Source organism: Seriola lalandi, unplaced genomic scaffold (assembly GCF_002814215.2).
Source record: "Seriola lalandi dorsalis isolate HSWRI2012SDOR001 ecotype SW California unplaced genomic scaffold, Sedor1 jcf7180002054982, whole genome shotgun sequence".
Taxonomy (NCBI): Eukaryota; Metazoa; Chordata; class Actinopteri; order Carangiformes; family Carangidae; genus Seriola; species Seriola lalandi.
Genome location: NW_019525531.1, coordinates 1,569,061 through 1,581,505, shown reverse-complemented (window position 1 = coordinate 1,581,505; position 12,445 = coordinate 1,569,061). Strand labels below are relative to the sequence as shown.

General features: G+C 42.3%; 1 protein-coding gene across 1 annotated transcript in view; it reads left to right on the top strand.

The window, feature by feature from the left end:
- tmeff1a (transmembrane protein with EGF-like and two follistatin-like domains 1a) overlaps nucleotides 1–12,445 on the top strand; it is a gene marked incomplete at its 5' end in the record, with an annotated part of 49,207 nt that overhangs the window by 23,345 nt on the left and 13,417 nt on the right. The window contains 2 exons of the mRNA XM_023396718.1: nucleotides 2,644–2,740; nucleotides 4,019–4,167. Coding sequence (XP_023252486.1) covers nucleotides 2,644–2,740; nucleotides 4,019–4,167 — 246 coding nt within the window. The remainder of the gene's footprint in view (nucleotides 1–2,643; nucleotides 2,741–4,018; nucleotides 4,168–12,445) is intronic.

Here is a 12,445-nt window from a genome sequence, read left to right as displayed (position 1 = left end):
TGTCTGCGTCTGCGTGGCATTGTTACAAAGAACTAGTCTGATGGGAGAAATGGGTTCTATTTACAAACTCACTCTGTGACATCACTAATGACATCACAGTCTATGTGACATCATTATTTATGCCTTTCATCTGTGTTCATGTATCATCATGTTAACATAATTATGAAATTCTGACGTATAAAGAGCATTCCCATCAAGATACTGTTATTAGGTTTGTGAAGCTCTGTGACATAAGTTGGTTGTGAGGTTGGTGCGTGTGTGCGTGCGTGTGTGTGTGTGTGTGTGTGTGTGTGTGTGTGTATGTATTGATAGATAGATAGATGTATAGATACATACTTTATTTATCCCCTAGGGGAAATTCATGTGTCCATTAGTTCATTGTTGATAATAAAAATAATGATAAAAACAGTTCATAACAAATGAACAATAATAATTAGATTAGTCTACTTTCTTTGGCTGAGGTATAGGTTGTATTCCCTAATGGCAGTGGGAACAAAGGATCTCCTGAACCTCTCTGTTCTGCAGCGCAGTGAGATGAGATGTTTGCTGCAGCTGTAGCTGCTTCTCTGTCCTGCCAGAATTTTGTGGGGAGGATAGTTGGTGTTGTCCAAGATGGCCTCCATCTTACATTGCATGCATCTCTCAGTCTCTTTGTGAGATCCTTTTGTAATGGTCTTCACATGGGATGATGCAGAAATGGGAAAGATTCACGTTTACAAATGGAAAACCTTCATGTCCATGCTACGCGATTACATTGCCTGAGTGATGGTAAAAAGGGCACGTTGACAATATAGCACTACATGTTTAAAATGTTGTTCAACCATCCTGAACAACACAATGGCTGATGTCTAACATCACCATTTGCTTGATTTTCAGGCACTTTTTTACTTTTAAGCACCAGACAGCAAAATGAATCCTGCAAGTACCTGGCAAGTGTATACTACAGAACATTTGAATCTCTCCCATTTTGTCCCATGTGAATGACCATAGCAGTATGGTGTCACCATGTACATGGACAATTCATTCATCAGAGTTCTCTGTGACATCATCAAAGGAATCTGAACCAGTTCCTATGACATCAGAGTTCTTTGGTAACATCATCAAAGGAATCCACTCTTGTTGCATCTCAATTCAAAAGAACATGTGGTTAACATGGTAACAGCAAGTTAAGTTTAAAGTAAATGGATGATTAGGGTCTCAAAAAGCACTCATCCAAAATACACAGTCAACACTGCACTTCCTCTGGTCCTAACATCACACATTCAAAGTTTGAGGTGAATAAGATCTGCAGCTCTTGAAATAGAAATAAAGACAGAGAGAGAGAGACAGAGATGCTCCAGTATTAGAGCACTAGTTTCAGTACTGGTCAGGGTTGACGTGGTTTCTGTCAAAGCTTGAACAAGAAAAAAGAATGAAAATGCAGTTGCTGCTCTGATCCTTGAAATAACTCAGTGAGTTGTTGTTTGATGCCTGAACTACATGTTTAGTGAGATGGCCTAGCGTCTGCGTCGGACAACTCTCCTGCGTCTTCGGACGGCGGAGGGCCTCCTGACTCTCCGTCGCCTACGAACGGGGCGAGAAGTCTGTCTGCGTCTGCGTGGCATTGTTACAAAGAACTAGTGTGATGGGAGAAATGGGTTCTATTTACAAACTCACTCTGTGACATCACTAATGACATCACAGTCTATGTGGCATCATTATTTATGCCTTTCATCTGTGTTCATGTATCATTATGTTAACATAATTATGAAATTCTGACGTATAAAGAGCATTCCCATCAGACACCCTGGTCTGACTGTGCAGCCCAGCTGGCTGAGCCTCTCCAGAGGATCTTCAACTTAAGTCTACAAACAGGGAGGGTCCCGGTCCTGTTGAAAACATCATGTCTTCTTCCGGTACCTAAAGTAGGACAACCGGTTGAGATAAATGACTACAGACCAGTGGCCCTCACATCACACATCATGAAGACCCTGGAGCGGCTGCTTCTCCACCTTCTGAGGCCACAGGTTGAACATGCACTAGACCCCCTACACCACCTACAAAGAACATATTGGAGTGGATGATGCCGTCCTTTACATGCTCCACTTCGCCCATCATTACTTGGATGAGCCAGGTGGTTACATGAGACAGGTTACATGACATCATTATTCATGCCTTTCATCTGTGTCATGTGTCTTTGATGATGTCATAGAGAACTCTGATGTCACGGGCACTGCACTAGTGATTATAATAGGAACTTCAAGCAGCAACAGTTGAGGGGACGGCAACGGTGTGATGTGATGACGTACATCCTATCTTGACGCTTCCTGTTGGTTGGGCTACAAGGGTAGGAAGTATCAAAGAGTTGTTTGTGACATCATCAAAGCAATCCAGTGTTCTTGCATCGTAATTCAAAAGAACACATGGTTAACATGGTAAAAGCAAGTGTAGTGTAAAATAAATGGAGAGTAAGGGTCTCGACCACTGCTCATCTAAGAAACTCAACAGTCAACACTGCACTTCCTCTGGTCCTCTTCAACATGTGAAGGAAAATGAACACACAGACGGATCACCAGCCCCACACTGAACAGTTTGCTTCCTGTAAACACTACCTGACACACTTTGTTGATGCAGTTTCTCTCTGTGTTTGTTTCTTTTCCACAGACGATGAGGGTTCAGGCTCCGACGTCGGGAAGAAGTTCACCAAGTGCAGCACATGTAAATATGGAGCAGAGTGTGATGAAGACTCAGAGGACGTGTGGTGAGTATTTGACTTCCAACAGTCTTCAGTGTGAAGGAGTGATGTAAATCCAGTAATGAAGGCCCCTCCAAAGATGACACTGTTATTCCTTCAGTGTCTTTACTGTGAAGCAGCTGCAGGAAAAAAAAAACACACACATACCACAGTGTGCTTCACTCACACTGAAACATTTTCAGCGTGATAAGTTGAGATCAACTTGGCCATCAGTAGCAGTGTAGCACAGAAATCTGGGAGATGTACATGCGGTCTCAGTGACAGGCCCCTTCTCCTTCATTACATCCATTGTCACTAGGTAGACAAAATCAGAAAACATCTTCATCAATTTGACAACACATGAACTGCAAAACAACCACAACACATGCAAATAAACAAATGTGCTGTAAATTATAGTAAATAATAAAAGCGCAGTGGCCTGGATTTGAGTCCAACCTGTGGCCCTTTGCACCATATCATCCTCTCTCTCTCTCTCTCTCTCTCTCTCTTTCTCTCTCTCTCTCTCTCTCAGAATTAAGGTAAAAAATAACTGGAAAAGAAAAAAGTGATGAACCTGCTGGGACACACTCGTTATACAAAGCTTTTAATTTCAAAAGTCACAATTGTGAATTGAACAGAAGTTTGGATCGAGCTTTAATGACATGTACTCTCGTCGCTCGTCAGTTACTGCTCATTGATAAACCTCTCTAATCCACTTGTAGAATATAACTGTTTGGTTTTACTTGACATTACATTATTCACAGTACTTTGAGGACATGACATGTATTGATTCAATACAGTACGCAGCCTTTAACCCTAACCCTTGGTTTTGAGGTTCTTTACTAGAACCTATAAACCTAAAGAATCTTTACTAGATTACTGTATTTCATAATAAAAGATGACTAAATATGACTGAAACTCTTCATCAGCTACGTTTTCATCAGCTGGTTACAAAACAGCTGTCTGCAGCATCTGGAAACAAAGCTATAAGAGCAGTGTTGGGGAAAAGGGTTCGGGTTCTTTTTAATTTTCATGTTTGGAAAGATTATTTTCAGTCTGTAAGAATGAAATCTTTTCATTTTCAATTAATTTGAAAATGTGAAACCTGCTCTGGACTGTATCTGCATGTCCTCTGAGGTATTAAAAAGTAGTTCTTTTTATCTGCAGACAGCCAGACTGTGGGAAATTAATGAGCTGTGTCTTCATTTAGGAGTGCCTCAGCTCATGATTTAGTGCTGATGTGACAAAACATGTTCAGGCTCCAGACTGAGGACAGAACATTTATTCTCTGGCTCCTCCCCTCAGGTGCATATGTAACATCGACTGCAGCGGTCACAATGAAAACCCAGTGTGTGCCACTGATGGAAACTCCTACAACAACCCCTGTCTGGTCAGAGAGGCGTCATGCATGAAGCAGGAGCAGATCGACGTCAAACACCTGGGCAGGTGCCCCGGTAAGAAAGCTGCTCTGGGCAAACTAATCTCATCATTCTAAATCACAGAATGATGCTGTTGTCTCCTCTCAGCTCACTGACCATCAGCTGCAGGTGTGTCCAGCTCTGGATTTCTCCACATGTCGATTTACCAGAATATGTGAGACTGTCCTCCTGTAAAAAAACAAGCCCGCAACAGGTTATTATGACCCATAGTTAGGTTTTGTTGCTAGGCGACATCTAGTGGTGGTAGTAATGATGACAGGAGCAAAGGGAAAAAGTGCGGTGACGTAGTATAAAGAGAGACAAAGTCCACGTCAGGAGGAGGTTGTGGTGGATGGATGAATATGACACAGGAGAGCGCTGTTCCATTCCCATGTGAAAGTAGCAGTTTATATTGTAACCATGACAACAGGGATTGTCTAATGTTGAGAAAGAACTTATTGTAACTCAAATCACAATCTTTTCCTAAACCTAACCAAGCCATGATTGTTATTATATTAACAAAGGTAGGTACACTGCTCTGGGTACAGTCGACGTGTTTATTATTGTAACCTTGACGACCAAGGTTTGGTATGCCTGTCGCTGTAGCGGTGCTATTTCAGGAGACACTGATATGGGTCGTATCAGAGGGTTGAAGGTTGATCAGGTTGGAGGACTGGTTGTCGTCAAACTGATGAAAGGATGAAAATATGAAGGAAAACCAGCAGAATGATGAAGTCAGGATTCAATTCAATTTTCATTATGCATTGCAGGATTGTATAAGGAACAGGAACAGATGTAGTTCCTTCATGCTACTCACAAAAAACAAAAGTTATTTAACTGAATGAATAGATGATCATAAAAGTAAAACTGTTTGTGATATTTTGTGATGGAGTGTGAAGGATGAATTCTCTTTTCCTCAGGAAACAAACGGATCCAGAGTCTGGTGGCATGGCAGCAGATACTGTCTTTAGGTATCCTCTGGGCTTTGTTCAGCACCTCATCTCACTGCTATCACTGATGCTCAGTAGACGGGTACTGATGATGTTCTGGGTGGTTTTAATCACTGTCCTGTCCCATGATGTCCCAGTGTGTGATGTTTCCTGTTAGGCTGTTTTCTATTGCTCCTCTGTGAAAACTAACTTGGCATAGGAATTAAGTTTCATTCAGATGCACTGTCCCACAATAATGTCTTAGGGTTACATTATTTTACTTGCTTTTATATCACATTTTTGAACACCAGCTTATTCATGCAATCATCCAATCATTGGGCAGCAGTGTACACAGTCCTGCAGATACAGGTCAGCAGCTTCGGTTAATGTAAATATCTAGAATCACCTCCTAGCGGCTGTTTCCATCCTCCACTCAGACTAGTTTCAGGTTACATCCCTGTTTATCCAGAGTCATATACAACATGAACCTGTGAAATTTTGTCATAATTGCTGTTTGAAGTCTTGAGTTAGGGCTAAAAAGTGTTTTCTGAAGTCACCGGGACCTATAACCTTAGACCACCAAAGTCTAATCAGTTCGTGCTTGAGTCCAAGTACGAGACCAAGTAAACTACCATTTGTAAGAGAACCAAGACCTTGACCTTTGAACTTTGAACTTTAGCCACCAAATTCTAATCGGTTTGACCTTGGTCTAGATGAACATTTTGACCACATTTGAAGAAATTCCCTCAAGGTGTTACTAAGATATGTGTCCACAAGGCCAAAGCTGTGTTTTGTGAGGTCACCACACCCATGACCTTTGACCTTTGACCCCCAAAATCGAATCAGTTTATCCTTGAGTCTGGGTAAATAATCAAAAAGTTCAGTCAAGACATTTCTGAGATATTGTGTCCACGAGAATGGGATGGACAGACAGACAGACAGCCCGAAAACAATATACCTTCGGCTGTGGCTGTCGCCGGCGCGGAGGCATAAAAATATGGTATAGTTGTTGGTGTTAGACAGCTGGTTTGAGTATTTCTGAAGCTGCTCAGCAGTCTCTTAGAGGTTTTACTCGGAAAGGAGCCAACGACAGTTGAAGTGAAGGCTTTGGCGCCCATATACATTCCAACACGTTGCCACATTTAGATCACATTTAACAACATTTAACTTAACAACGGCGACTTCAGTAAAATGAAGTCACTGCAATACATTGCTGCAATATGTCTCTTAAAATGACCTGAGAGCTCTTGATATTTGCTTTAGAGGCAATTTAATATTAAACAAGGAGGTTTGTATAAATCTGTTACTTCAGCACCACAGACAGCGTCATGGTTTCATCAATATACAGAGGATAGAGGTTAACAAGAGTTTGTGCTGACATGTCTATGAATAAACTGAAAAAAAATCTGTCAAATTAGCAGGTATTTTTAACACATGTGCTCATAATCCATACAATTACTTATAATATAATTGAATATAAATGAAATGACGGTGTCAAATATAACAAAAACGTATAATTACCTGGTAACTGTAACGTATCACAGGGTACAACAAACTGGTCTGTCTCCCATAGTGGACAGTTGAGCTGCAACAGTAGGAAGTTGCTGTGGACTGAGGCTTTGATACATTCACAGTATTAATATAGAACCTAGACTTGCTTTATCATCAAACAACACATGGACATCTACTTTTGTACTATATGGACCTTTAAATAAACCTGAATAAGCTGAGCACCCACATGCACTACATGGTCAGAAGTATGTAGACACCCCTCTCCATATACTTTATTGTACTTGGTTGTTTTTCACTTTTTTCCTAATTTTTCCCATGAAAAAAAACAAGAATTTGAACATGGCTGCAACTGATGATTATTTCTGTTACTTACTGTAAATCTTTAAACTCTACAAAGACCCTGTGAGACCTCTGAGGTCCCTGTGGGATCTGGCACTTAGACTTGAGCAGCAGATCCTTTAAGAGTTGTGAGATGGAGCCACCGGGGATCAGACCATGTGTGTGTGTGGGGCTGAGTCAAAAACAAACACAAGCGTGTGTTCATGGAGATGAAGGAGCAGTGTGGCTCACTGATGTGTTCTTGGACAACACTGGAGCTCTGTGGCCCGGAGGAACATCAGGCTTTGAACAACAGTGGAATCAGTTCAGTGCCGGTTTGACTGTGCGCTGTGGGATTTACTGACAATAACAGAAAATACAAAACATCACCAGACTTCTCCTTTAGAGTGTTTGTGTCTGACCTACTTCCATCATGGCGGTGTGTCTGTGCAGCTCTCTGTGATTACACTGTTCACTGACATGCGAGCGAGCGGGCAGAGGTGGAGGATTTCACCGCCACCGGAAGCGCGGTGTGAGGCTCTAACACCAGCGGACTGTATTCACAGATTGTCATGAAAAAAAAGGAGTTTTTTTTAGTAAGGTCCGTCCTGCTGAGAGGAATGTGGTCATGAGAACGGGGGTGTGTGTTACATGCTGAACAGTCATTCAGTGTCACATAAGAGCGTAATTTTGGTCATCTTTCTCCTCAGTTTTTTAATTCCTCTGTGCTGGCGACAGTCAGAGCTGGAACCATGTTGTTTTTGTGTTGTCCATACCTACCTAGGTCCGTCTTGTCCCATTCTTGTGGAAACGATATCTCAGTAACGCCTTGACAGAACTAGTTTCAATTTGGCACAAACATTCACTTGGACTCAAGGATAAGGTGATTAGGTTTTGGTGGTCAAAGGCCAAAGATCAGTGTGACGTCAAGACTTCACACAGCAATTTGAATGATGTGCTGGCAACAAGTAGCAGCAAGTCCTCGTAGCTCATAGCATAGTTTTTTCTTCAATATATTAGTGTATTTTTTGCCGAAGGACACTTCTTATTCTACGTCATTGTTTCGTCTGATGATGGAGAAAATAATGTACGTAAAAGGAAAAACTCCTGGCTTTAAAGTTTACCAGATATTCAGTTAAACATCCCATACTGGCTGAGCTGAAGAAGCCATACCGTGGATGCAGAGCCGGGGCTAAGCTAAAGGCTAGGAGATGGAGACATAAGCCTTTTCTACCACCTCCCTCATGGGAAATGTCAACTCCCTGGCTAACAAGTGTGATGAACTGGAGGCACTTGTGAAGAACCAGCGAGCATATCGTAAGTGCAGTCTCATATGTTTCACGGTGACCTGGTTAAACGACAACACTCCCGACCGACCGTTGTGTGGATTTTCCCGGCTTCACTGCAGTACGAGCGGACAGAGACGCCAGAGCAAGAAGGAAGAATAAAGATGGAGGACTGGTTCTGCTTGTGAACAATAGATGGTGCAGCCCCTGTCACGTCACTGTGAAGGAGAAGATCTGCTGTTGGGATATTGAACTCCTGGCAGTTCAGTTGGCAGCTCTACCACCACATGGCAGATCAGAGCATAATCTGGTTTCTCTTTAGCCTTCCTACAAGCCCTGTGTACTGAGGCAGGTTGCAACCACCCACTCATTCAGGAACTGGACCCCGGAGGCCAGTGAGTCTCTAAAAGACTGTTTTGAGTGCACACATTGGAATGTCCTGTTGGAGTCACAGGAAAATGACAACAGCAAGGACCCTGACCTTGATAGAGTTGTTGAATGTACCACGGACAACATTCACTTCTGTATGGACACTGTAATACCAGCAAGAACTATACACTGCTTTCCATACAACAAACCCGGGATCACTAGTAACATCAAGACCCTCCTCAACCAGAAAAAGGAGGCCTTCAGGGATGGAGACAGGGAGAAGCTCAGGTGTGAGCAACATGAGCTGAAGAGGAGATTAAAGCAGGCGAAGGAGGACTACAAAAAGAACGTAGAGAGGAAGCTGCAGCACAACAACACCAGAGTTGTGGAAGGGGATGAGGACCATCACTGGCTGTAAAGAGAAGAACAGCCAGGCAACATCAGGTGATGTGGACAAGGCCAATGAGTTCAGCCTGTTCTACAACAGCTTTGACACCTGTTCTCTCTCCCACTGCTTCAGCTGCAGCTTCTCCTACGGCATCTCCTCCACAACCTGACACTGTGAATGGAGCGACAAGAACTGCCTCCTTCTGAACACCTCCAAGACCAAGGAGATGGTTATGGACTTTCAGAGGTCTAAGCCCACCCTTCAGCCAGTCAACATTCAAGGGAAAGACATTGAGGTTGTGCACACTTAGGTAAATACCTAGGTGTGACCCTGGACAGTAATTTGAACTGGTCCCTGAATACGGTTGCCATCTATCTGAAGGGGCAGAGCTGGCTCTTTTTCCTCAGGAAGCTCAGGTCCTTTGACGTCTGCAGTGAAATGCTGCACATGTTTTATCAATCAGTGGGGGCCAGTGTACTCTTTAATGCTGAAGTCTGCTGGGGAAGCAGCATGTCCAACATGAACACAAAGAGACTGGACAAGCGGGTAAAAAAGGCTGGGTTTTTTTGCTTGGCAGGAGTCTGGACTCACTCAGGACTGTTGTGGAGAGATGCATGCAATGTAAGATGGAGGCCATCTTGGACAATACCAACTACCCTCTCCACAACATTCTGGCAGGACAGAGAAGCAGCCACAGCTCCAGCAACACTCATCTCACTGGGCTGCAGAACAGAGAGGTTCAGGAGATCCTTTGTTCCTACTGCCATCAGGCTATACAACACCTCAGCCATAGGAAGTGGACTCATTTAATTGTTTTATTTCATTTTTATTGACAACTATTATTATTATTGTTACTAATGAGCTACTGGACACATGAATTTCCCCTAGGGGATAAATAAAGTATCTATTTATTTATCTATTATGACTAAATTTCACACAAATTGTTAGTATTGTAGTCATCCACATATTGTTGTCACCACCCCTTAGGTTTTTCTTCTCTTTCTTCATTTCAATAAAGAAAGAGAGAAATAAAATCTTAAGTTGTTCTGTTTATTTTGGTTTTACGCGCAAGTGTTGCGTATTCTACTCCCACCATGGCCCATTCATTTTGGCAACGGCATATACAAACTACCTAGCTACGGTTTGGAATATACGATTAAACTAATAATATCATCTTGGATAATAGTACACATAGAATACATTGACTAACGGAAAGATAACAATTCGTAATCATACAAATAAATGGCTAAAGCTACAATATCAAATAGTGATATTAAAGTGATGTATTAGGTTGTCTATCAGTTAATTCCCTAGAGGAAAAAGGGGTCCAGAGTGGTCCTTAGATGACAGTATTGTAACATGGTGGATATTTACCTTAGAACTGATAAAACATATCTCAGCCTCCTTTTGGGCTACAGAAATGAATTTTGGACCATACTTTATGGAAATCTTTCCAGAGTAATAATGCATGAATTACCTGGTGATGGGACATTCAGTTCAATGACATTTTAATCATACTTTACAAATGTAGAATAATGGTTATCAGCCCAGCTTGGAATGTAGGGTGGTTTATGGCAGGGGCCTGTGGTCCCTCATGAGACCCCCTTTTGGGTATGAAAGGGTGTTAAAGGTGATAGTATTGTTTTCTCTTGTGAGAGAAAAATGAGTCAAGAGTGTGAATCCTGATGGTTTAGCACCTTAATAGGGCTAAATGTTCCTTTTCATGATGCTTGATAAGAGGTGGCACCCACCTATCAGTCCCATGTGAATGTAATAGATGCAACATGAACTCAGTGTCAGTCTGTGGGGAGTGTTTTGATTGTCTCCCATTTGTTGCAGGAGTGTTGATTCGGGATGAGTTCCATGAACTAGCCATAAATTCTGATGATATCTTAAAAGCTAGTTTATTGGTGAGAGGAACTCATTTCGTCCCTGTTTTCTGTCCAGGTGATAGTTTGATGAAGGGAAAGTGGACATGGGAGGCTCTCCATATAATCCAGAGCACCCCAGTGTCCTTACCATAAATCTTGTGTCCGGTCACTGGCGTCCACCAGTGTCCGCTACAAGGGATACAACCACAAGGAGGTGATTCTAGTTTTTTAATATTTTTTTCCAACAGTTCCTTTTCATTTTGTCAGTTTTTGTATTTCATTGATTGAGACAGCCTGTCTTTATTTTTGTATTTTTTTCTGTGACTTTGATGATATTCTGTAAACACAGATTTCTGTGGATTTAGCTTTAGCCCCTCACAGTGTCGATCTTAGACCGCGATTGGAGTGTGTGTGAGACCACACATAAATCTACCTGCTGATGCCACTATCGTCGTTTTATTGAATCCAAATTGAAAAATCCCTTCATCCCGCCTTGTTGAGCTTCAGAAATGGGCTGCCATAACCTGGGTGAATTATGAAAGAGGCCCAGTCCTCACCAATAAACTGCCCTGTAAATGAAAAGCATTTTATAGAGCCTCAGAGACTCTCAGTGGTTCTTCAGTTCAGACTCAAACACTCACTGATCCTCAGATGAAAGTGAGACGGTTTCTCTGATTCACTTTACAAAATGAAGTCAGTGCAGGTTTGACTTCTCCTCCACCACATCTCAGAGGGAAATACTTCACTTTTTAACACACATGAAACATGCTTTGGATTTGCTCTCAGCAGGTTTTTGAAGGTTGCAGTAATATCCCCCCACCCCCCACCCTTCCCCCTTCTGATTTCTGTCTGCTTGGTGCAAACAGGAGCTACAGGGCTTTATATGATGCAGATGTGCATGAACTAAAAAGCTAAAAACATGCAGCAGATATTCAGATATTCAGCCACACTATGCCTCAATAACATTTCATCAGCCCACATTTACGTTGTAAATGTTGATCCATAAGAAGATATATTTGTGGTTTAAGAACCAAAAACCATCTCAATGTAGTTTTACATCTCCTCTCTCAGGCTTCCCCCTGGAGCTCTAGAAACAACAGGTCAGTGAGCCAATCAGAAGAGAGGAGGCTCTGAGCCTCTATTCTGATTGGCTGACTGTTTTCTGAGTAATCCAATAGAAATATAGCAGGTTTCAGGTAAACACTCAGAGAAGCCAAATCCTGCAAGGTTGGAATGTGGGTCCACGTGGGCGGGGCTTCCCCCTTAGCTAAGAGCAGTGCCTGCTTTGTTGTGACATCACAAAGTTCCAGAAGTCCTGACGGCTGGTTTTAAGGCTCAGTTTCTGAATACAGGCTGTGTGCATTTCTCTGTGGACTGAGGCTTTGATACTTTCACAGTATTAATATAGAACCTCCTTCCTTCCTTCCTTAATTCCTTCCTTCCTTCATATTAATTTCAGTCCTTCCTTTCCTTCTTCAGTTGATCTAAATGTGGAAAAATGATAGATTGAACATTTTAAACACTTCTCTCAGATTCTTTATTCCTGTGACACCTGAGGATGTTTTCCCTCTGCTGTTGGTCTTGTGTAAAACCCTTGAACCGTTTTCCCTGAATCCCAGATCCCCCTCACCCCACCCCCCC